Here is a 26,997-nt window from a genome sequence, read left to right as displayed (position 1 = left end):
CTCTCCCTCTCCTCCTCCCTCTCGGCCCCGTCCCCCTCCTGGGCTTACGCAGGGCAGATATGAATGTATAGTGTAGCTGTGGCGTTAGCGGTGGAAGCGCTGCTCTCTGATACTCTGCGCGACGACAGCAGCAGCCCGTATTCCTCTCCTCCGCTCTTCCTCCCCCTCTCCCTCCATGGGGCGGAGCGTGTTTGTCGGAGCCCCCCCGCCCGCCTTCACCCTTCTGCCTCCTGAGCTGCACGCGCTCAGTGAGCACCTGAGAGGAGAGGAGCTGCTGGTGACTAAACCAGAGCACACACAGATCACAGCCAGGGGGCCCCTGACGCAGCTCCACCACTAGCCCCAGCTCCCCTGATGCAGCTTCACCACTAGCCCCAGCTCCCCTGACGCAGCTGCACTGCTAGCCCTAGCTATACTCAACAGGACCTGATACAGAACAGGACAGGAGGATGAGGAGGGAAGAGAAGGATGAGGAACAGACTCCAGCTGTCACACTGCTGACAGAGATGGGATAGGGATCTGTATAGACAGAGGATTAAGGAACGGGGATAGCGAGATAGAGGACCACTCTGAAGCAGCACAACGCTCTGAATAAACTTCCACTTTTCCATCCTCTGATTTCGCTGCTGAAGTGGGCTGGCTCTGCAGACTTTAGACTTTAGACTTTCATGTCCTTTCGCCTGGTTAATATCTTAGACATGGAATCACCAACCAAGGAGATAGAGGATTTTGAGAGTAACTCTCTGAAGTTTCTGCAGCCAGACCAGATTGAGAAGATATGGCTGAGGCTGAGAGGACTGTGAGTAACCTTTTCTGTTATTATTATTCTCACTGTTTGTCATTGTGTTAATGATTTGTCAGTGTTTATGTCTCTGCATACTTGTGTTTTAGTGTTTTGAGTGCAAGTATTTCACTCTGTTCACGCTTGACTTTGAGTGTACTGCAGCCTAGATTACCAATCCTGTCAATTTGGTAATTTTTGGGGGGCTCATTTTCAAACACATTGAAAGTTAAGAGTTAATGGTTGAAATGCCTTTAAAACCTCTGTGAAAGTTCCATGGACAACATGTTTACAGAGGAATGTGTAATCAATACCACTCATGCAACATCAGCCTATTTTGTCATTTGATGGTTTCAACAAAATTCATTATGTTTGATGCTCGAAGTGCATATTTGTTTGCAGTTGGGTTTATTATGAATTTAAAAGCTCTTCATGACCAGAAAATGTTTAGGAATGACAGATGTTTTTTTTACATTACTCTACACAGGCTTTGCGCTTCTGTTTTTCTATACATATTATCAGAGGATATATTTTATAAGGATTTGCCTTATCGAATGAGCCAGAAGTAAAGTACATGCGTAATCAGGTTAATGTAGCAGAAAGGACCAAACATCCAGGGACCCAGAGGTTACAGAATACAACCAGGCAGTCAACACTGACACACAGGCAGCCAGGCAGTCAACACAATTACACACAGCTAACGATTAGCCACTCATAATTACTAATTGGCTGTCTGCTGTTTTCTGACTGTTTTCCCCTCTGCATCGAAGCTTCACATAGATAGAAATAAAGAGGGGAAAGATACTACATGTTACATTTTAGGATGAAGAAAAGTGATGAGGAAGATGTTTGCACCCCAATGACGTAGAAATAACCCCCGAAAATACACATTTGATCCCCGCACATTGTGTGTTAATGAAAGCACACGTGTTTGTGCATACTGTATGGGTAGGTTTGTGCTTGTGTGTGTACATTTCCGATGTTCAGTATATGAACTCAAGTCAGTAGAAACGAACACATTGTTGTCTGCCTCTGTGTGTCATCAGAGAGTATGGATGGTCTCAGCTGTGATCCTGTCGCTCAGGCTGCAGTCCCTGATGTCCATCAGTGTTGCCTAATCTTCTGTCATTATGAGTGACAACATCACCCCAGTAGACCCTCAATATAGAATTACGAGATCAGGGGCTGTACGTTTTAAGCGTCTCAGAGTAGGAGTGCTGATTTAGGATCAGTTTAGCCTTTTAGAACAAGATTACAAGACCTGATCCTAGATCAGCACTCCTACTCTGAGATGCTTGATGCCTATGGGCCCAGCCCTGACCCTAGACCATAGATATACTATACTAGAAACCTCTCCATCATAGACAGACAATTGGCCCAGGCAACAACCATTTGTCCCGGTCCTAATCTCAGGGACCATCCGTCTCGTCTTGTCTGGTCATCATTCCTCACAGATGACATTGATTGACTGTTCCGACGTCAACATGAGCCTGTCCTCTCTCTCTCTATATATATATATATATATTTATTTTTTATTTTTTATTATCTCTCTCTCTATATATATATATATTATTTCTCTCTCTCTTATATATATATATATATATATTTATCTCTCTCTCTCTCTCTAATATATATATATATATATAATATATATATATATATATATATTTATATATCTCTCTATTTATATCTCTCTTTCTATCTCTCTCTCTATTTATATCTATCTTTCTAATCTTCTCTCTCTCTCTCTATTTATATATATATATATTTCTATCTCTTTCTCTCTCTATCTCTCAATATCTCTGTCTCTTTCTCTCTCACACACACAAAAGGCGGGCGATCAGGAAGAGAAGGGGAATGTGGTTTAATGTTTATATGCCCTATAAACCCTCTCTCTCATTGCTTTTACTGTGGCTTCACGGTGCCCTGGATAGCGTTTTGGGAGATGAGTCTAACTGGTGACTGACCACAGACTTACAGACATTGAAGTTTAGGCCTAATTAATCTGTAATTTGCTTTAGGAGAGTTGTATGAATTTCACCACAATCCAGGTGGGCTCATATATGAACGGTGGAGACGTAAAATGTGTTGTGGTTATGTGTGTATGGGGGAAAAAATAATTGGAAGGTGATTGAACCCTTCCTAGCATATTAATAGTAATGCCAACAAACCTTAATATGTTGACACCACGAGGTCACAGCCTGCAGTCAGCTGCACACCTAAGAGCCAGAGGTCTATGGGGCTAAGAACAGACAAACTGATCGGCTGAACATGACCCAGGCCAGATCATGTAACCGGGTGTCTGGACCATAGAATTAGAATACATTCTGTTTCTGTGGTCTGTGTTTAGTTTTCTGGTCATTGTATCCATGATCTTATCTGTCCCATACACTTCCTGACTGTGACTGAGAGAGAACAGAGATATAAAAGAGAGAGGGAGAGATAAACAGAATGAGAGAGGACTGTTGATAATACTCTCCTGAGAATTGTTCACCGTGTGTTTAGGTATATACCATGTCAAAGAACAGAAACATGTATTACATTTTTTTTCCTGTTTTCTCATTTCCTTCCCATCATCTTTCGGTTTTCTTTCCTTTTATGGCCTTATCAAACGTCTGAATTTGCTAATAGAGAATCTGTCACCCAACTGTCACCCTTTCAAGTGTCGGAGTGCTTGTGCAAAAACGATCCATTCAACAATAATTCTTTATCAATCAAATCACTTTCTGAACGGCATATTTGCTTGTCTCTACGAAGGTGGATGATAATTCAGTCCCAAAGCTAAACCAACAACACTGTTGACTGTCTGGCATGCAGGACAGTGTTGTCTTTAGATTAAAGGGATCATCCGCTATAAATGTACCAAATGCACTGAGACCCACATCATCTCGATATGAGTCTATAGACGTTAAAAGAGGATGAAAACCCAGAGGACATAGGGTGCGTCCAGAACGGTACCCTATTTCCTAATATGGTGCACTACTGTTGACCAGATCTCTTTGGGCACTGGTCAAAATTAGTGTACTATAAAGCAAATAACGTGCYATTTCACACATCCATAATCTTTTTCAAGTTCATTCCAAGCATGTAGATTAATGATATAATGTATGACGTCAGTGCTCTACCTACGGTATAGAATTACATATTACAATATGGATTCATATATTGGATGGATTGATTCTTCTGAAAATTGCAATAGAACATGGAGAATGATGCCATAAACATTAATGGTGTACTTGTTTTTCTTCCACAGAAGGAAATACAAGAAGACGTCACAAAGGTAAGCCTCAGACCAGGACTGGATCAGTTACTGGTTACCTACAAGTTGGACCCAGCTTCAAATTAACACTCCCATAAGCATGTATACTACACTTTTCATCTCCACAACTATGACGAATAATAAAAAGCCCCCAAAAATCCCATTCACGTCTATTATTCCATTTCTACTTTATCTTTGTATTACATGTGATATTGTAGTATATCCTCCGACTCTTTATGTGAAACCCATTATTATTGTACAGGTCTGGGAAAGCTGTGTGTGGTCTGGGAAAGCTGTGTGTGTGTGTGTGTGTGTGTGTGTGTGTGTGTGTGTGTGTGTGTGTGTGTGTGTGTGTGTGTGTGTGTGTGTGTGTGTGTGTGTGTGTGTGTGTGTGTGTGTGTGTGTGTAATTAATGATGTCATCGGGAAGCTTAAGTCTGGCTGCTATTCAACTTTCATCCCTCTTGAACTATTGTCTCTCGCTCTCTTCTCTCTTGTCTCTCTCTCTCTCTTTTCTCTCCTTTCTCTCTTGTCACTCTCTCTATTGTCTCTCTCTCTCTCCATGTCTCTCTCCTTGTCTCTCTCTTGTCTCTCTCTCTCTCGTCTCTCCTTTCTCTCTTGTCGCTCTCTCTTGTCTCTCTCTGTCTTGTCTCTCTCTCTCTCCTGTCTCTCTCTTGTCTCTCTCTCCTGTCTCTCTCTCTTATCTCTCTCTCTTGTCTATCTTGTCTCTTCCCTCTCTTGTGTCTCTCTCTCACTTGTCTCTCTCTCTTGTCACTATTGTCTCTCTTGTCCCTCTCCCGTCTCTCTTGTCTCTATCTCTTGTCTCTCTCGTCTCTCTCTCTCTTGTCTCTCTCTCTCTTGTCTCTCTTGTTTCTCTTGTCTCTCTCTTGTATCTCTTGTTTCTCTTGTCTCTCTCTTGTATCTCTTGTCTCTTTCTTGTCTCTTTCTTGTCTCTCTTGTCTCTCTTGTCTCTCTTGTCTCTCTTGTCTCTCTTGTCTCTCATGTTTCTCTTGTCTATCTTGTCTCTCTTGTCAATCTCTCTCTTGTCACCCTTGTCTCTCTCATCTCTCTCTTGTGTCTCCATTGTCTCTCTCTCTTCTGTCTCTCTTGTCTCTCTTTCTCTTGTATCTCTTTCTCTTGTCTCTCTCTTGTCTCTCTCTCTTGTCCCCCTTGTCTCTCTAATCTCTCTTGTGTCTCTCGTCTCTCTCGTCTCTCTTGTCTCTCTCTCTCTTCTCTCTCTTGTCTCTCTTTCTCATATACACACACACACGTTTGTTTTACTATCTTGTGGGGAACAAACAACTGATTCCCATTCAAAATCCTATTTTCCCTAACCCCTAACCTAACCCTAACCTTAACCTAACCTCTAACCCTAAACCTAACCCTAATTCTAACCATAACCCTAATTGTAACCCTAACCCTAAACCTAACCCCTAAGCCCAAAATAGCCTATTTCTTTGTGGGGACCGGCAATTTTTTTTACTATCCTTGTAAGGACTTCTGCCCCCCCCCCCCGAATACCCACCGACCCATCCACCCGTCCACCCGTCCACCCACACACACACACAAACCAAGCTTGTACAATATTGGGAAGGAAGACAGCCAAAACTATCCCTGATACAGCCCAGAGACCAAACAAACCTAACAGAGGAAGTGCATTGACCACATGTCTGTCCAGCGCTGCCAGAGGTCTGACAGTGGAACATAAACACCATGTAGCTTTCTCATCCTCAGTGGATATCTTTCTTTCTCTCTGTCTCTCTGCCTGCTTGGTGTTTTTGTTGTTTTTCTCTTTGTTTGTTCTTAGTCTCATAGACCCCTGGCTCTTAGGTTTGTAGCATAGTAAGGTTACTAAGGTTTGTTGGCGTTACAATTAACATGCTAGGAATGGTTCAATCACCATACAATTATATTTTCCTACATTGTAAAACCTAGCTGTACTACTTATTTCTATGAGAGTGAGGGGGATTTATAGCATTTAGAAAAATATTATTTGCATCTCTGAAATGAAACCATCATGAAAAACACACTCATCTCTTCCATAATTTCTTAAAACAATATAAGCTAATTTACTAACATTTTTGAAAGTGGATAGATAAGGTTTTAGAATGAAACTTCAAATGTTAACAAATTGTAAAAAAAAAATTAAAAATATATATATAGTTGTTGCAAAAGTATTCACCCCTTTTGTTTAGTCAAACCTAAATTAGTTCAGAAGTAAAAATTTGCTAACAAATAACACATAATAAGTGACATGATTTTTGAATGACTACCCCTTCCTCTGGCCCCCATAGATAAAACATCTGTAAGGTCCCTCAGTCAAACATTGAATTTCAAGCAGATTCAAATACAAAGACCCGGGAGCTTTTCAACGCCTCATAAAGAAGGGCAGTGATTGGTAGATGAGTAACATTAAGAAATCAGACATTGCATATCTCTTTAAGCTTGGTCAAGTTAATAACTATGCTGTGGAGGATGTATTAAACCACCCAGACACAACAAAGATACAGTCGTCCTTCTGAACTGAGCTGCAGGACAGGAAGGAAACTGCTCAGGGATGTCACCATGAGGCCATTGGTCATTTTAAAACAGCTACAGAGATCAATGGCTGTGATGTTYGAAAACTGAGGATGGATCAACAACATTGAAGTTACTCCACAATAATGACCTAAATGACAGAGTGAAAAGAAGAATACAAATATACATAATCAAAATATTTCAAAACATGTATCCTGTATGCAACAAGGCACTAAAGTAATACTGCAAAAAAAACACGGCAACGGAACACACTTTTAGGCCTAAATGCAAAGCCTTATGTACAACACATCACTCAATAACTGCCTCCTTATTTTCAAGCGTGCTGGTGGCTGCATCATGGTATGGGTATGCAAAGACGGGGGAGCAAAGACGGGGGAGATTTTCAGGATAATAAGAAAATAGATGGAACTAAACATAGGCAAACTCCTAGAAGAAAACCTGCTTCAGTCTGCTTTACATCAGACACTGGGATTTACTTTTCAGCAGGACAATAACGTACAACACAAGGCCAAATCTAAGCTGGAGTTGCTTACCAAGAAGACAGGGAATGTTCCTGAGTGGCCAAGTTAGAGTTTTGACTTAAATCTGCTTGAAAATGTATGGCAAGACTTGYACATTTCTGTCTAGCCATGATCCCCAACACCTTGACAAAGCTTGAAGAATTTAAAAAATAACAAATGGGCAAATATTGTACAATCCAGGTGTGCAATGCTCTTATAGACTTAACCAAATAAGACACATCTGTAATCTCTGCTAAATGTGTTTCTGACATGTATTGACTCAGGTGGGTGAATATTTATCTAATCAAGGTATATTAGTGTTTGATTTTTCATTAATATATATTTTTTAATCCCACTTTCTAATTTCACAAAATGTGAAAAAATTAAAGGGGGGCGAATAATTATGATACACACTGTAGATAGATAGTGGTTTAATGTCAGTGTCTCTATCAGTCGGCACTTGGCCATTTCATTATACACAATAAGCACCATAAATAGGGTCGCTCACACTTTCTCTCTCACATTCACAGTGTCACTCCTTACATTCCTCCTGTGCCCAAACACTCCGGAAGAGGTGCCAGAAGATAATTTGAATGAGAAGCTAAACTTGTCTATCAACACTGAATACTTTCTGTGACTCTGCGATTCAGTAAAAACGGGAACAGTTGACTAAGGCTACAGCAAACCCTGCTTGCACCTTGGCCATATGCATCATCACCCTAATGATATTATACCTTCTCCAGATAAGATAGTATTTAGGTTAAACTATGATGAGTCACTCTTTGTGGAGGGTATTTTGTTTGATTAAACTCTGGGTGTGCCACAATGACGAGCCACAAGGCCGTTACAGAACTTTATTTCAACCTGGGAAGAGAGGCAGAAACGTAGCGAGAATCAGAGCATCTGTCATTTAATGGCTGGGTGTGAGAGAGAGATAGCGAGAGAGAGGATATTTGCCAACAGGGGTAATCAGGACTGTCTGTCTGGCATTGCTGGAGTTTCAATGAATTTCAATGTCTTTTATGACTGTGGTAGATTTTTCATTAGTTTCTGTGGTAATTAAAAGTCGAACTGCTCTCCAAAACTAGCCTAAAGCAATGTAAGTAATCATTGCATATTCCCCAAAATGACAATTAACAGCTTAGACGTCCTTTAGCAGAATGTTATGCATGACGAAGACAAGAATATTACAAGGGAGGGATGCCCCCATTTCTAAACCCCAGTTCTCAAACTTAAAAACAACACATAATGGCTGTCTATAGTCGGTGATATGTTGTTAAATGCCATTAATGCAACATATGTTCAATACTAGAGTAATCTTATTTCTATTACGTCATTGACTTGTGTCTAAAAAACAAATGCGTTTGTAATGACATTTCGTGCCAAACTCTTCAACTGCAGTATTAGAATGCCAGTATGGTAGTATTTCCTTTGTGACTAACATAACGTTTGAATTATAACGTGACATTTGAGTGTGTGGGGGGGAACTCCTATGTGACATTTTTGGGGAGCTAATAGTAAAGACATGTCATTTAATGGTAAACATGAATTACCTTTTAATGTGGCAAGAACGCAGTCATGCCTGATGATTTCATCTGATTGTCAAACAAATCACTTTAAAAAGGCTACCTGCGCAAGTTCGTCCACTCCAAAATTATTCCAGCATCCAAACTGTGTACACGCCATTTGATGAATGGACAGACAAATGTTACAAAACACTGAAAAGTCACACTCTGCAATTGTCATTGGGCCTACACTCTTGTAGCCTGAATTAATTGATGCCTCTTACTAACAAATTTACAGTTTTTGTAAAAAGAAAAGTCAAGTAATACCAGACTATCCTGGGATGACAAGTGCAGCCACATGGGATTTGTTTTTTAAACCATGACAGAGAGTTGGGGGTGATTGTTCCATTTGAAATAAGCTTTTATTTTCAATTTTATCACTGTATAAGTACAAAATTGTGTTTTAAAGAAATAGGAGAATGGTTAAATTAGTATTATTTAGACACTCCCCCAAAGTATGACTTTCGTTTAGTTTAGCGGGGCTCATATCTCTCATTCCCCTCCCTTTCCCCCGCGTAATTCACACTCTGGAACAACACATGAGTCATCCATGGTTTCCATCAGCAGAATGAAACTCCACAGAGTGACTTCACATCACAGAAGGACTTAAGCTTTGCGTCTTCAAAGACAGGCCTTTCAGACAGTCACTCCTCTGATATGTCATGGGACAACAACTAACAACTATACAAATGACATGCTGAGAGTTACCTGACATGAGCTTTGTCTGTTTTAGCTCTGTGTGTGTGTGGATGTGTGTGTGTGTGTGTGTGTGTGTGTGTGAGTGTGTGGTTGTGTGTGTGTTCCATGTGGCTTCGGCTCCCTGACTGCGTATGTGGTTTGACGTGAGATGGAGGGGCTAAGAACAGCAGCCAGCACAGCTGTTCCCCATCGCATTAGTGTTCTGAGCAATGTTCACAACCATCAGCCAGCATCACTATCAACCATCAGCCAGCATCTCCTCCTGCATCAGCTCCCAGTTACAGATACAAACCAACAGCTCACTACCTTTCTGGGGCTCTGAAACTCAGACCCAACCAGAATACTATTTGATAGATATTCTATTCAGCCCTGGTCTCAAAATCTGCAGTGGTGTACTTCAAAGTATAGCAGGCTTCTCTCCCAGTCCCCTATCGATCGGTCCAGCTTCTGTCTTCAGGCAGCTTTTCAGGTATGGACTCCATCTCTTGATTGCATTATCGCTTAGCCATTGATTGGCCCAGGCGTCTGCAGTGCAAACTAAAAACTCAAACCTATTATTCCAGGTTGTTAGTGCTCATTTTCTCCTGGGAATCGGTGTCTTTCTTGAGACTGACCAGGCACAGAGCGTGGCTTCTATTCCAGCCGGCTGATTTAATGATTTGGATCCACTGCTTTGTCATTACGCTCAGTGATGAGGTAGCACCAGAAACACTTGCTGAACTATTATCATAGTCAGTCCCTTTGGGGAGAACTTTCTGCTCTCTTTTTCATGATAGAGGACAGACATTTGTTGGATCTGTTTTTTGTCCAATGTCCCTTTTTGGTGGCACCTTGTGAGGGTGGTGTTTGTTACCCCAAAGCCACTACGAGGACTGGAGTTCTAACGCAATGTCTCTGTCAATCTCTGACATTGTCGGACAAACAAAGCATTGGTGTATTAAGAATGGCTGGCTTGAAGTCAAGCAGGTGCACTGTGTGAATCAAATCAAATCAAATGTATTTATATAGCCCTTCTTACATCAGCTGATATCTCAAAGTGCTGTACAGAAACCCAGCCTAAAACCCCAAACAGCAAGCAATGCAGGTGTAGACGCACGGTGGCTAGGAAAAACTCCCTAGAAAGGCCAAAACCTAGGAAGAAACCTAGAGAGGAACCAGGCTATGAGGGGTGGCCAGTCCTCTTCTGCTTGCCGTCGTTGCGAACTACTCTAACCAGAACACTGGCCCGTACGATGTTCAAACATCGTTCATAAATGACCAGCATGGTCAAATATAATAATAATCACAGTAGTTGTCGAGGGTGCAGCAAGTCAGCCCACCCTCAGAGATAAATGTCAGTGGTTTTCATAGCCGATCATTAAGAGTACTCTTTACCACTTCCTGCGTTCTTAGAGAGTTGAAACAGCAGTCTGGGACAGTAATCACGTCCGTGTAACAGGTCAGGTTCCTATAGCCGCAGGCAGAAACAGTTAAACTGGAACAGCAGCCACGCCGTGGACTGGAACAGCAAGGAGTCATCATCGCAGGTAGTCCCTGCATGCATTCCTAAGGCTCAGTCCTCAGAGAGAAGAAAGCAAAGAGAGAAAGAAGAATTAGAGAGAGCATACTTAATTCACAAGGACACGGATAAGACAGGAGAAGTACTCCGATATAACAAACTGACCTAGCCCGCGACACATAAACTACTGCAGCATAAATACTGGAGGCTGAGACAGGAGGTCAGGAGACACTGTTGCACCATCCGAAACCCCCGGACAGGCGCAAAAGGATATATAACCCCACCACTTTGCCAAAGCACACAGCCCCACACCACTAGAGTAATCTTCAACCACCAAACTTACCACCTGAGACAAGGCCGAGTATAGCCCACAAAATCTCCGCCACGCACAACCCAAGGGGGCGCCCAACCCAGAAAGGAGATCACGTCAGTGACTCAACCCAACTCAGTGACGCACCCCTCCAGACCCATGAAAGAGCACCGAGTTGCGTCTCTCACATGGGTACGCAGACCATTCCATAAAAATTGAGATCCTATAGGAGAAAAGCCTGCCCTCCAGCTGTTTGCTTAGAAATTCTAGGGACAATTAGGAGCGCCTGCGTCTTCTGACCTAGCTACGTTGAGTATTTACGCAGGACCAAATCGGAAAAAGAGGTAGAGGCAAGCCCATGAAATGCTTTGTAGTGTTCGCAGTAAAACCTTGAAATCATCCCTTGCCTTAACAGGAAGCCAGTGCTAGGAGTAGCACTGGAGTAATATGACTTCCAAATTGTTGGTCTGTCAGGATTCTAGCAGCCGTTTAGTTACTAACTGAAGTTTCTTTAGTTCTTATCCGGGTAGCCGGAAAGTAGAGCATATGCAGTAGTTTAACCTAGTGAAGTAACAACAAGCATGGAATAATTTTTCTGCCATCATTTTTGGACAGAAATTTTCAGATTTTGCATTGTTATCGTAGAGGAAAAAAAAGACTGAAATCTCATAAGTTACAAATCTCCTCAACATAACGTAATGTTTTACCACCATCGTTTAAACGTAATATGTTGTTAATCCCACCAAGTGTTCGATTTCAAATATGCTTTCAACGAAAGCACTACAAACGATTATGTGTAGGTCACACCAAACCACCAAAAGCCACAGCCATTTTCCACGAAGATAGCTTTCACAAAAAGCAGAAATATAGCCTAATAAATTAATCACGTAACCTTTGATGATCTTCATCAGATGCACACTCCATAGCGACTTCATTTACACAATACATGCAGGTTTTTAGTTGAAAAGTTCATATTATATAAAAAAATCTGAGTTTACATGGGCTTTACATTCCACCAGTTCCAAAAAACATCAGTGATAGTTTAGCCAATCGTTTCAACAGAAATACGTCAGCATAAATGTAGGTGAAATAATACAAGTTATACACATGGAACTATAGAGATACCTCTCCTTATGCAACCGCTTGGCAGTTTCAAAAACACCTTACGAAAAAGCAAACCATGCCCAATATCTGAGACGCGCTTAAACATTAGTATCAAATTAGCCGTCCATGTTGATCAACAGAAACCAGAAAACACATGATTAAATGTCCTTACCTTGATATATTCATCCAGAATGCCATTCCCTGACATCCAGTCCACAATTAAATGCTCTGATTGTTCATAATGTCCGTTATTATGTCCTCAATTAGCTACTTGTTTAAAGCGTTTGTAAACAAGTCCCAAACTCACAAAGCCGCACCACTTATCAACGTCACGAAATGTCAAAAGTTCCATAAACATTCAAGTAGAAACATGTTCAAAACGATTACTGAAGCAATCTTTAGATGTTATAACATACATCTTGAATAACGTTCAACCGGAAATTATTTTCAGTTGAGCGATGAAACGACGCTGTCCTATCACAGTGAACTGCTGCCGTGAGTCCCAAGTAATGGTCTACGCTCGGCACTGGCTGCACTAATATCCTGTTCTCCTTCGCCCCCCATTCCACACCATTAGAGTCATCAGACAAAGTTCTTGACTTTTGACCAATCTATGGAAGCCTTCTAGAAAGTGAAAACTCAATCCATATCTCGCTTAATTTCAAGAGAGCTTGTTGAACAATACTACCCTCAGCAAGAAATCCCAACAAAAGTTCCAACTTCTCAGTTTTGTCCTGCCATATGAGCTTCTGTTATACTCACAAGACATAATTCCAAACGTTTTAGAACTCAGACAGTTTTTCTATCACAATACTACGTAATAATAATGCCAAAAATTAGACAACATACTGGGAGCAGGCCGTTACTCTGGGCACCTCTGTGCACCTTTCATCCCAAGCTCACTTCAATTTATAACCCTCCAGCCATAAGAAGCTAAAGTAAACTTCTCACCATCCACTTCCTTATGTCTGAAACACAGGCTTCTAGCGAGGGCAATTTTGGGGCTTCACCATGTTTCATTGAAATGTACAGCTGTGTGTCGTCCGCATAGCAGTGAAAGTTAACATTATGTTTTCGAATGACATCCCCAAGAGGTAAAATATATAGTGAAAACAATAGTGGTCCTAAAACGGAACCTTGAGGAACACCGAAATGTACAGTTGATTTGTCAGAGGACATACTATTCACAGAGACAAACTGATATCTTTCCGACAGATAGGATCTAAACCAGGCCAGAACTTGTCTGTGTAGACCAATTTGGGTTTCCAATCTCTCCAAATGAATGTGGTGATCGATGGTATCAAAGGCAGCACTAAGGTCTAGGAGCACTAGGACAGATGCAGAGCCTCGGTCTGACGCCATTAAAAGGTAATTTACCACCTTCACAAGTGCAGTCTCAGTGCTATGATGGGGTCTAAAACCAGACTGAAGCATTTCGTATACATTGTTTGTCTTCAGGAAGGCAGTGAGTTGCTGCGCAACAGCTTTTTCAAAAATGTTTGAGAGGAATGGAAGATTCGATATAGGCAAATAGTTTTTTATATTTTCTGGGTCAAGGTTTGGCTTTTTCAAGAGAGGCTTTATTACTGCCACTTTTAGTGAGTTTGGTACACATCCGGTGGATAGAGAGCCGTTTATTATGTTCAACATAGGAGGGCCAAGCACAGGAAGCAGCTCTTTCAGTAGTTTAGTTGGAATAGGGTCCAGTATGCAGCTTGAAGGTTTAGAGGCCATGATTATTTTCATCATTGTGTCAAGCGATATAGTACTAAAACACTTGAGTGTCTCTCTTGATCTTAGGTCCTGGCAGAGTTGTGCAGACTCAGGACAGCTGAGCTTTGGAGGAATACGCAGATTTAAAGAGGAGTCCGTAATTTGCTTTCTAATGATCATGATCTTTTCCTCAAAGAAGTTCATGAATTTATTACTGCTGAAGTCAAAGCCATCCTCACTTGGGGAATGCTGCTTTTTAGTTAGCTTTGCGACTGTATCAAAAATAAATTTTGGATTGTTCTTATTTTCCTCAATTGAGTTGGAAAAATAGGATGATCGAGCAGCAGTGAGGGCTCTTCGATACTGCACGCTACTGTCTTTCCAAGCTAGTCGGAAGACTTCCAAAATTTTGTGACGCCATTTCTGTTCCAATTTTCTGGAAGCTTGCTTCAGAGCTCGGGTATTTTCTCTATACCAGGGAGCTAGTTTCTTATGACAAATGTTTTTAGTTTTTAGGGGTGCAACTGCATCTAGGGTATTGCGCAAGGTTAAATTGAGTTCCTCAGGTAGGTGGTTAACTGATTTTTGTCCTCTGACGTCCTTGGGTAGGCAGAGGGAGTCTGGAAGGGCATCAAGGAATCTTTGTGTTGTCGGAGAATTTATAGCACAACTTTTAATGCTTCTTGGTTGGGGTCTGAGCAGATTATTTGTTGCGATTGCAAACGTAATAAAATGGTGGTCCGATAGTCCAGGATTATGAGGAAAAACATTAAGATCTYCAACATTTATTCCATGGGACAAAACTAGATACAGAGTATGACTGTGGCAGTGAGTAGGTCCAGAGACATGTTGGACAAAACTCACTGAGTCGATGATGGCTCCGAAAGCCTTTTGGAGTGGGTCTGTGGACTTTTCCATGTGAATATTAACATCGCCAAAAATGTGAATATTATCTGCTATGACTACAAGGTCCGATAGGAATTCAGGGAACTCAGCGAGGGACGCTGTATATGGCCCAGGAAGCCTGTAAACAGTAGCTATAAAAAGTGATTGAGTAGGCTGCATAGATTTCATGACTAGAAGCTCAAAAGACGAAAACGTCATTTTTTTTTTTGTAAATTGAAATTTGCTATCGTAAATGTTAGCAACACCTCCGCCTTTGCGGGATGCACGGGGGATATGGTCACTAGTGTAACCAGGAGGTGAGGCCTCATTTAACACAGTAAATTCATCAGGCTTAAGCAATGTTTCAGTCAGGCCAATCACATCAAGATTATGATCAGTGATTAGTTCATTGACTATAACTGCCTTTGAAGTGAGGGATCTAACATTAAGTAGCCCTATTTTGAGATGTGAGGTATCATGATCTCTTTCAATAATGGCAGGAATGGAGGAGGTCTTTATCCTAGTGAGATTGCTAAGGCGAACACCGCCATGTTTAGTTTTGCCCAACCTAGGTCGAGGCACAGACACGGTCTCAATGGGGATAGCTGAGCTGACTACACTGACTGTGCTAGTGGCCTGCACCCTGGCCTGCACCCTATTTCATTGTGGAGCTAGAGGAGTTAGAGTCCTGTCTATGTTGGTAGATAAGATGAGAGCACCCCTCCAGCTAGGATGGAGTCCGTCACTCCTCAGCAGGCCAGGCTTGGTCCTGTTTGTGGGTGAGTCCCAGAAAGAGGGCCAATTATCTACAACTTCTATCTTTTGGGAGGGGCAGAAAACAGTTTTCAACCAGCGATTGAGTTGTGAGAATCTGCTGTAGAGCTCATCACTCACCCTAACTGGGAGGGAGCCAGAGACAATTACTCGATGCCGACACATCTTTCTAGCTGATTTACATTCTGAAGCTATGTTGCGCTTGGTGACCTCTGACTGTTTCATCCTAACATCGTTGGTGCCAACGTGGATAACAATATCTCTATACTAAGGCTAAGGTTTTAGCCTTAGCCAGCACCATCTTCAGATTAGCCTTAACGTCGGTAGCCCTGCCCCCTGGTAAACAGTGTATGATCGCTGGATGACTCGTTTTAAGTCTAATACTGCGGGTATTAGTCGCCAATGAGTCGCCAATGAGTAGGGTTTTCAATTTGTCAGAGCTAATGGTGGGAGCCTTCGTCGTCTCAGACCCCGTAACGGGAGGAGTAGAGACAAGAGAAGGCTCAGCCTCAGACTCCAACTCGCTGCTTAATGGGGAAAACCAGTTGAAAGTTTCTGACGGCTGAATGAGCGACACCGGTTGAGCATTCCTACAGCATTTCCCTCCAGAAGCCATGAGAAAGTTGTCCGGCTGCGGGGACTGTGCGAGGGGATTTATACTACTATCTGTACTTACTGATGGCACAGACGCTGTTTCATCCTTTCCTACACTGAAATTACCCTTGCCTAACGATTGCGTCTGAAGCTGGGCTAGCAGCACAGCTATCCTCGCCGTAAGGCGATCGTTTTCCTGTATATTATGAGTACAGCGACTGCAATTAGAAGGCATCATGTTAATGTTACTACTTAGCTTCGGCTGTTGGAGGTCCTGACGAACCGTGTCCAGATAAAGCGTCCGGAGTGAAAAAATATAAACGGTAATTAAAAAGTAAAAACCGTAAAGTTGTCAGGTAGCAAAGTAAGGTTGGCAACAAAACGCACAGCAACACGTTCAAGCGACTGAAATACCTCAGACAAATAGAAGACATCAACTCAACAGACATTCCAACTGAGTTCTAATGTCTGTGAAGCTATACTTATGTAGTGTGTAACAGCTATTGCTGACGCCATGTACTTTGTGTAGTGTGTAGCAGATATTGCTGACGCCATGTACTTTGTGTAGTGTGTAGCAGATATTGCTGAAGCTCTCACTCTAGGCGATGGCTGGTATGACCTAAACGTCCATATACTGCCCGTGTTAGCAAAAGCGTGAAACGATTGTGGGTTGGATAGACATAGGCGTCAGCTGTGCCGCCTATCCTGATGATCTAATTCAACACCACACTGACCTGTTGGAATCAGCTTAAATCTAACAGGCCATTCCGGACTCCCCGTTACCCCTGCCGTAGTCGATCCGATCGTCTTTTCTCACACAACTTGACTGGTATTCAACCACAACACACACACACCGACCACACACCGCCACACACACAACACACACACCACACACCACAAACCCACACACACCACACACACACACACACCCCACACACACACACCACACACCACAACACACACACACACACAACACACACACACACACACACCACACACACACACACACATCACAACACACACACACCACACACACTGAGCAGAACGCCATCCAGATGCTTTTGTTTTCTATCCTTGTCAGAATTTTGTGTATGTTTTTGCTACAAACGTGTGTGCTTTTTGGTTTGATCATTTGGAATGCTCCTCAGCCTGTGGCCTTCCAGCTGAAATGTTTCCCTTTTATGCGTTTCATGGTTTGTGATGTAGCACACGCGTTTGCTCATTTCATGGTTTGTGATGTAGCACACGCGTTTGCTCATTTCATGGTTTGTGATGTGGCACACGCGTTTGCTCATTTCATGGTTTGTGATGTGGCACACGCGTTTGCTCATTTCATGATTTGTGATTTAGCACACGCGTTTGCTCATTTCATGGTTTGTGATGTAACACGCGTTTGCTAATTTCATGGTTTGTGATGTAGCACACAAGTTGATCTGTTGATCTCATTTTCCTGTAGTCAATTTAACAACTTTCTTGTTTTACGTCAAATCTTTCATCATTTCACTGCATCACTTTTCTGAATGACTGAAAACTATTCACATTCACCTGACTACTTCTTCTCTCATAGTATTGTGCCTTCCTCATATTGATCACATTTAAAATATACAGTACCAGTCAAAAGTWTGGACACACCTACTCATTCCAGGGTTTTTCTTTATTTTATACTATTTTATACCTTGTAGAAAAGTAGTGAGGTCATCAAAACTATGAAATAACACATATGGAATCATGTAGTAACCAAAAAAGTGTTAAACAAATCATAATATATTTTATTTTTGGGATTCTTCAAAGTAGCACCCTTTGTCTTGAAGACAGCTTTGCACACTCTTGGCATTCTCTCAACCAGCTTCATGAGGTAGTCACCTGGAAAGCATTTCAATTAACAGGTGTGCCTTGTTAAAAATTATATAGTAGAATTTTTTTCCTTCTTAATGCGTTTGAGACAGTCAGTTGTGTTGTGACTGGTAGGGTTGCTACACAGAAGATAGTCCTATTTGGTAAAAGACCAAGTCCATATTAAGGCAAGAACAGCTCAAATAAGCAAAGAGAAATGACAGTCCATCATTACTTTAAGACATGAAGATCAGTCAGTCCGGAAAATGTAAAGAACTTTGAAAGTTTCTTCAAGTGCAGTAGCACAAACCATCAAGCGCTATGATGAAACTGGCACTCATGAGGACTGCCACAGGAAAGGAAGACCGAGAGTTACCTCTGCTGCAGAGGGTAAGTTCATTAGAGTTAACTGCACCTCAGATTGCAGCCCAAATAAATGCTTCACAGAGTTCAWGTAACAGACACATCTCAACATCAACTGTTCAGAGGAGACAGCGTGAATCAGGCTTTCATGGTCAAATTGCTGCAAATAAACCACTACTAAAGGACACAATAATAAGAAGAGACTTACTTGGGCCAAGAAACATGAGCAATGGACATTAGATCGGTGGAAATCTGTCCTTTGCTCTGATGAGTCCAAATTTGAGATTTTGGGTTCCGACCGTCGTGTCTTTTTGAGACGCAGAGTAGGTGAACGGATGATCTCCGCATGTGTGGTTCTCACCGCAAAGCATGGAGGAGTGATGGTATGGGGGTGCTTTGCTGGTGACACTGTCAGTGATTTATTTAGAATTCCAGGCACACATTATGGCTACCACAGTATTCTGCAGCGATACATTTGGTTGTCATTGAACAACCTCATACCATGATTAGATGGGGAAAAACACACTTTCATAAGCTCTTTAAACAATAAAAGCTAATTTACCAACATTTCTGAAAATGGATATATAGTGTTTCGGAATTAAACTATTCATATATTGATTGACATTATTGTTGCCCGGTGTTCAGAGAACAAGCCAGAGTGGAAGGAAAGATTTTCAGAGCATGCATAGACCTTAAATTGATGGATAGAAGCTGCCCTCGCTCTCTCCATCCCTCCATCCATCCCACCCTCTACTCAACCAAAAAGCTGAGAGGAAAGTGAAAGCAAAGGGTCTCTTGATAAGCCTCCCATCTACAGGGGCCAGGGGAGATTAAAGGGTTCCGTAATTGTGTGGTGTGTTGTGTGTGGTGTGGTGTGTGCTGGATTGTGTGTGTGTGTGTGTGTGTGTTGTGTGTGGTGGTGTGTTGTGTGGGATGTGTGTGTGGTGTGTGTGTGTGAGAGAGTGTGGAGTGTGAGTGTGAGTGTGTGTGTGTTGTGTGAAGTTTGTTGCTTTGTGGTGTGTGTGGCGTGTGGTGTTGTGTGTGTGTGTGTGTGCGTGTGCAAGTGTGTGGTGTGTGTGGTGTTGTGTCGTTTCAAAGATGTGTGTGCAATGTGTGTAGTGTTTGTCAAGTGTGTGTGTGTGGTGTTCCTGTGTGTGAGTTGTGTGTGTGTCGTGTGTTGTGTGGTGTGTGTGTGTGGTGTGTGTGTTGTGTGTGTGTGTGTGTGTGTGTGTGTGTGTGTGTGTGTGTGTGTGTGTGTGTGAGTGTTGTGTGCGAGTGTGTGTGTGCGTGTGTGCAAGTGTGTGTGTGTGTGTGTGTGTGTGTGTGTGTGCAAGTGTGTGTGTGTTTGTGCAATGTGTGTGTGTGTGTGTGTGTGTGTGTGTGTGTGTGTGTGTGTGTGTGTGTGTGTGTGTGTGTGTGTGTGTGTGTGTTGTGTGTGTGTGTGTGTGTGTGTGTGTGTGTGTGTGTGTGTGTGTGTGTGTGTGTGCAAGTGTGCAAGTGTGTGCAAGTGTGATGGACTTTGGATTGGTTTTGTGTGTGTCTATAATGGCAAGGTGAAGATGTGAGTCTCTATGCCCTCATCTCTCCTCCTCCCTCCTTCCCCCTTTCCCTTCCTTTCTTCTCCCCAGTAAGATGGAGGGGACTGAAATGAGTTGTGGTTTATCTCTGAGTGCAGGGTGGAGTGAGGGCTGTCGCCTGAACTTCCTGAGGTGCTTTTGGGGAACAAACGAGTGTGTGTGTGTGTGTGTGTGTGTGTGTGTGTGTGTGTGTTTAGTTTGACTATCTTTGTAGCTCAAGCGTTCAGTTCACGTTCGCCCTCTGATAACCATCCTTACATAAATAGTTGCTCGCTGCAAAAAATGTCAGAACCTCAAGGAAATAAATAAACTGTTCTTCCCTCTAAGCTATGTGTAATTTATTTCCACTTAATTTATGTCTGCCATAACTCAATAGTTATTCATTGTAATCTACAGTTGGTTGGAGTCTGACAGGCTATTGAGGGTGACTATTGAGGGTGACTTGCAGAAACACTGTGCCGAGGGGGAAGGGAAAGGGAATGGTATGGGGAGTAAKGGGGGACACTTGGCCTGCTGTCTCAAATGGCACCCTATTCCCTATATAGTGCACTACTTTTGACCAGGGCCCTAAGTCTCTGGTTAAAAAGTTGTGCACAATATAGGGAATAGAGTGTCATTTGAGACGCAACTTGGTTGATAGAGTTGTAATGGTAAGTCTGGAGCCTTGAGAGGCTTGACACATCACAGCGTAGCTGTCGGTTAATAAACAGTAACATATTACTCCCCACTTCATTCCATCACCCCTGAAGGGAGTGCTTGTAAAATACTTTTGATTAAAAGTCAAAGTTTATTGAAGGTCTTGCTACTCGGGGGCTCGCATTTTGTTTGGGGCGCAAATAGAATGATTGATCATGGATCGTAGGCTGTTTTTAGGAAGGAAGGAAATGGATGGCTGATGTTTAAATTGTATCCCCCTCCCCATCCATCTGTGAATTACCCCCTCACTCCCCACCTCCAAGAGAGGTAGTTGGATGGTGGTGGTTCGTGGTCTGAACTGTTGAGAATGACCAGTTCTTACGAATCTGTAAACACATAGGAGTCCATGGCTTCATCATAGTAGCCTGACCACTCACACTAAATTCTCCCGCTGTCGTTCACTACATACTTTAGTCTGAGACATACTTTAGTCTGAGATCATTGAAGTCCCTTCACATTTGGTGATGGGTCAGGGAGGTACTCAGATCCAGACTTATTGAGGAGAAGAAACTAACATCCGTGAGCGTGGCGTAAACAACTAATTGACCAACGTCGGTTCAATTACTGGAATTCCATTTAGTTCGTTTTTTTTGTGAGCCCAACGCACTGTTTCTCTAGAGAGAAATCAAATCATTCATGAGAAAAATCAACTCAAGAATGATGTTGTTTGGGGGGGATGCTGTGATTTTGTTATTCAACGGGAGGGGGGTTTGCCCCACGCTGCAGATGGCTATATATCGGTCCACTAATGCAGGACTGGAAAACATTTTTTTAAACTTTAAAAAAATATTATATATATATATATATATACCTATATATATATATATTTAATTATTATGATTTTTTTTATTATGATTTTTCAGGGGGTGCTACTTCCTACGTTTATGTGTGGGACACTGGGCTGAAGGTAGTTGTAGTTTTTATTAAGCAAATATTCAATCTAGTTCAGTGCAGAAATGTGGTAATAAACTACAATGACCATAATTTATTGCGCCTTTTTTCCCAGCTCAGGCAGAGATGGATTCCCTTTTACTCCTGCTATGTTAGGTTAGATACACACAGACCGCATAGACCGCATGAGAGAGGAATGTACACAACACAATGATGAGAGCGAGGGAGAGAGACAGTTCGTGAAAATATGCCTCGTCTACTAGAAGAACTAGTAAAATGATTTTATCAGACAACTGAAGCTAGTCTGGCTAAATAGGATGATTAAAGACAGAACAGTATGAAGCGTACAGAGATAACATTGTCTGGCTGTTTGACTGCTACTGTCTGAGCAGAGATGAGATGATGACTTTAAGGAGTGAAAAATAATAAAGTAATCAAATAAAAAGTAATATACACAACTGAAATATTGTATTATTTCATAATAATTTGATGTTTACCCAATGTGGACCTGACAGAAACAATGGAATATTTTTAATGCTTTGTTCATTATTTTGGGCTTCAAAGGAATTTTTATGTCATTGTCAAAAGTAGTGAACTATAGGCAATAGGGTACCATTTGGGATGCATCCTATTTCTTCCCCTTGGCCTCTTCTGTTGTGTTGTGTCTCTGGTTCTTTCTTCTTTCGATGAGAGCCTCAGCTCTCAACCCCATCGCTCCCCATTTTGAAAGTGACTGTTTGAAATAGAAATGTAACCTTTGGATGACTCCAAATATTATCACTGAGAGAGGAGACCAAATGTAAACAGGCTTCTGTGTGTGTGTGTGTGTGTGTGTGTGTATGTGTTTATGTGTGTCCGTTTGTGCTTGCGTGTGTATACATATGCGTGCTTGCGTGGGTGCGCATGCTTGTGACCATTAGTCAGTAGAGGCCCATAAAAGCACAGCTGTGATGGATTTGGCCGTAGCTTCGTAGCTGAGCGATCATATACAATCAGGCCACATCAAGGGCCTCAGCCTTGGGAGCCAAGCTGCCGACCCAGCCAAGGGAACAACTTATATTTATGGGATTACTTTGGCCAGAGTGCCCGGGCCCCTTAATATCTGTCTTAGCCAGCGATGGCAGGCGACTGTCTGTCGTTTTTCATTTACTCCGTTTCTCTACTTAAAACATTCACACGGGTTGTGTTTTAGTGTGTGTTTTTGGCATGAATATGAGTTTGGCTAAAAGGAATTGTTCAGATAGTACAAAAGATCAAGTTCACTGTGTAAACAATCACAATTTAACATCCATTTCTTAGCAGCTATACCTATGACAGGAAGGGCACTTTTGCCTTCGTCTGAGATGACAACACCCTATTCCCTAAATAGTACACTACTTTTGACCAAAGGCCTATTGAACCTGGTCAAAAATAGTGTACTATATAGGGAATGTGGTGCCATTTACGTTTACCTGTGTGAGACCATCCCATCTTCCAGATTGATCTATCTGTCATGCCTGTCAAAGAGGAGACACTTTATCATCTCATCAGCTGCTCACTTACAGGACCGGAGACCCTGTCAGTCTGTTAACCCCTCTGTCTCTCTGTCAATGTATCATCAGCCAATGCAGCTGTAGGGTTAATGGGCCATGGAAGATGGAAGTCGGCTTATATTGGCTATCATAAAGGCATTTCTCACCCAGGTCAGATTTCTGTCATTTTGATTGGCTGTCATAATGGTATTCCTCCGCCAATCACTCCCATGTCAGATTTTTATTTATTTTTGAACTAAGGCTGAGGTTGTGATGGGTATTTATGTGGTCTTAAAACGTGGAATAAAAACATTTGTTGTCCTTGCCTCACCTCCCTCCCTCCATTTCTCTCCTCTCTCCCTTCCCACTGGCTCTCTCTCTCTCTCTCCCCCTTCTCACCATCTCTGTCTCGATCTGCTACAATCTCTAATCCCTGCATGCAACAAATGACCCAGAAAAACAAACACACCGAGTAATTGTATTATAGCTGGACCAACACTAAACCCCTGTCCGTCCACACGTGATGCACTCATTCTCCTCTCCATGCAATGCTCCACCTGATGCCAATATGGCTGTGTGTGTTTTTTTATTTATTTTTTAAATTTATTTTAACAGGGAGTCCCATTGAGACCAAGGTCTCTTTCACAAGAGAGCCCTGCATGAACACGATTTACAAAATACAATAGAATACAAATATACAAAATTACAAAGACACTTAAGAAAAACATTCACATTACTAACTAACTAACTAACTATTGAACTCATTCATATGCTTTTGAAAAGACAGCTTTTCATCAATGCAGATGCCCAGATATTTGTATGCAGGGACCCATCCAAACTACATACTGTGTGTTTCAATCATTAGTCATTTGTACGTTCAAGAAACAACATGTACTTAGGTATACCCACATTCAATACTAAGGACAATAAAGGTGCTCTGTTAAACAATGAAAGCAGACTGTAGGTCAGATAGAGACTGTCTGTCAATACGTTTTTTAACCAATCTTTTAATTTTTAATGAGTGGTCAACAGTGGCAAAAGCCTTTAACAGGTCAAGGAAAAGGGCAGCACAATGTTGCCTTTTGTCCATTCAGTTAACAATGTAATTTATATCCAGAAATAGTGCTATGACCTGGCCTGAAGCCTGATTGATGAACAAGTGTGTGTGTGTGTGTGTGTGTGTGTGTGTGTGTGTGTGTGTGTGTGTTGTGTGTGTGTGGTGTTCTTGAAAACACAGAGTAAGTCCCCGGAGTATTGGTACTCGGATCGGACCACTTACCTAACCTCAACCCTAACCTTAACCGTGTTGGGCTTGGTTTGAGAAAAGCATTCCCTGGTAGGCCGTGCCCTAACTCTGACCATAACCCTGCCCGCCTGACTGTTAACCTTCGGGAGTCCACACCTAACCTTAACCCTATTGCCACTGATGTATGCCTCACCTTCACCGCTGGGGTCTGCCTCTGACCCTAACTCCTACCCTCATTATTTATGACTCGGCCTGATGGTTCCTCTGACTTGTCAAATAATCTACTGGATAGCCTGTGTTGGTCACGCGAAGGGCTTGTACGCAGGGTTTTGGCTCCCCGGCTTGTGGGTCACCTAGTGGCGCGCTTCCTCCCAGGGCTTGATGTGTTGGAGCGGACAAGGCTCAGAGCTCTGGCCCTCATGCCTAACCCTAGTTCAACCTTAACCCTATAGCCTCAACTCTAACACTAGTTCAACCTTAACCCTATAGCCTCAACTCTAACCCTAGTTCAACCTTAACCCTATAGCCTCAACTCTAACCCTAGTTCAACCTTAACCCTATAGCCTCAACTCTAACACTAGTTCAACCTTAACCCTATAGCCTCAACTCTAACCCTAGCATCATATATTTTTAGGGAGCGATTAGGTGTTATTTGGTTTGCTCTTCTACACTATGGTTATTAACCTTTGTTAACATTTACTTGATATGACAAGACTGACATGAATGTTCTTGTGCAGAATGCTATGAAACAAATTAATTCAGGAGCTAACGTGTTTTTCTCCTGTTGCCTGGAAACACCTCAACTATTCAATTGTGTAGAGAGTGGTCAATATACTGAGTTCTGAATAATATATGCTGTTTGCTGCCTTTAGGCATGGCTCCGGATGGTGGGATGGAGAGACAGAGAGAAAAAGAGCGAGAGAGTGAGAGGGGGGGTGAGGGCAAGCGAGTGGAGGGGGGGGGTGAGGGAGGGATGGAGAGAGGGGGAGAAAAAATAATTATATATATATATATATAGAGAGAGAGAGAGAGAGAGAGAGAGAGAGAGAGAGAGAGAGAAAGAGAGAGAGAGATACTAAGTGAACTGACATGGCTCTGGTTCCAATTTGTTATTTTTAATACATTTTTCAGATGTAAAATGTATTATTAAGCAACATTTTTAAGCCTACGTTTTATTATTTATAAAAAGATAATCAGCAGTATTTTGCGGAGGGGACACACTGACTGGACCAGGTAACGAGTACCACACCCTATTCTCCCTAGTAAGTTATTCCTTCCAAGGTGCACCACAGAGAAAAGATATGCTAGGTAGGACGTTAGATACTGTAGTGTGTGCAGACAGTATCGTCAGTGGAGGAGGAGACAGTGTGGAGTGACAAACACAGGGTTTGATTTGATTTTAGCTGCAGGTGATGGGCATGCCTTGCAGGAGGTATATTTGTAAATTAATTTGAACAAGCTATGTAGCCTATTGATTCCTTCTTGATAAATAAATCAAATCGAAATGTTTAGTTGTTTTTCTGTAATTCTAGCCAGTAGCCGCCTAGTAATTTTATTAAGTTGGCTTTAGCTAGCGTGCTAGATAGGTTCCCAATCTCCCAACCTCGTAACTAGCTACCAAGCAATTTCAGGCTATCAATCAAGTTAGAGTAGCTTGACTATCTATCGTAGCTGAAATGCCTACTGGCAAAGTTGCTAGACTTACTCACATTTATTTTTTTCAATTCGTATTTGGTAGCAAGCCTTTAAATTGTTTAACTTGGGTCAAACCTTTTGGGTAGACTTCCACAAGCTTCCCACAATAAGTAAATTTTGGCCCATTCCTACTGACAGAGCTGGTGTAACTGAGTCAGGTTTGTAGGCCTCCTTGCTCGCACACGCTTTTTCAGTTCTGCCCACACATTTTCTATAGGCTTGAGGTGAGGGCTTTGTGATGACCACTAATACCTTGACTTTGTTGTCCTTAATGTCTTAATTCATTTTGCCACAATTTTGGAAGTATGTTTGGGGTCATTGTCCATTTGGAAGACCCATTTGCGACCAAGCTTTAACTTCCTGACTGATGTCTTGAGATGTTGCTTTAATATATCCACATAATTTTCTTTCTCATGATGCCATCTATTTTGTGAAGTGCTCCAGTCCCTCCTGCAGCAAAGGACCCCCACAACATGATGTTGCCACCCCCGTGCTTCACGGTTGGGATCGTGTTCTTCGGCTTGCAAGCCTCCCCCTTTTCCTCCAAACATAACGATGGTCATTATGGCCAAACAGTTCTATTTTTGTTTCATCAGACAAGAGAACATTTCTCCAAAAAGTACGATCTTTGTCCCCATGTGCAGTTGCAAACCGTAGTCTGGCTTTTGTATGGCGGTTTTGGAGCAGTGGCTTCTTCCTTGCTGAGCGGCTTTTCAGGTTATGTCGATATAGGACTCGTTTTACTGTGGATATAGATACCGTTGTACCTGTTTCCTCCAGCATATTCACACGGTCCTTTGCTGTTGTTCTGGGATTGATTTGCACTTTTCACACCAAAGTATGTTCATCTCTAGGAGACAGAACGCGTCTCCTTCCTGAGCGGTATGACGGCTGCGTGGTCCCATGGTGTTTATACTTGCATACTATTGTTTGTACAGATGAATGTGGTACCTTCAGACGTTTGGA

The 26,997-nt window shown here is 42.2% G+C and overlaps 1 protein-coding gene across 1 annotated transcript in view; it reads left to right on the top strand.

Moving 5' to 3' along the window:
• The first annotated feature begins 240 nt into the window (after positions 1-240).
• The window catches only part of pde1ca (phosphodiesterase 1C, calmodulin-dependent a), a 118,854-nt gene continuing 92,097 nt past the window's right edge, over positions 241-26,997 (top strand). The window contains 2 exon segments of the mRNA XM_024000569.2: positions 241-799; positions 4,035-4,061. Of these exon segments, the coding sequence (XP_023856337.2) occupies positions 669-799; positions 4,035-4,061 (158 nt within the window). The 5' untranslated portion in view covers positions 241-668.

This window comes from Salvelinus sp. IW2-2015, linkage group LG14, assembly GCF_002910315.2.
Source record: "Salvelinus sp. IW2-2015 linkage group LG14, ASM291031v2, whole genome shotgun sequence".
Taxonomy (NCBI): Eukaryota; Metazoa; Chordata; class Actinopteri; order Salmoniformes; family Salmonidae; genus Salvelinus; species Salvelinus sp. IW2-2015.
This window is presented reverse-complemented; position numbering and strand designations above follow the sequence as displayed.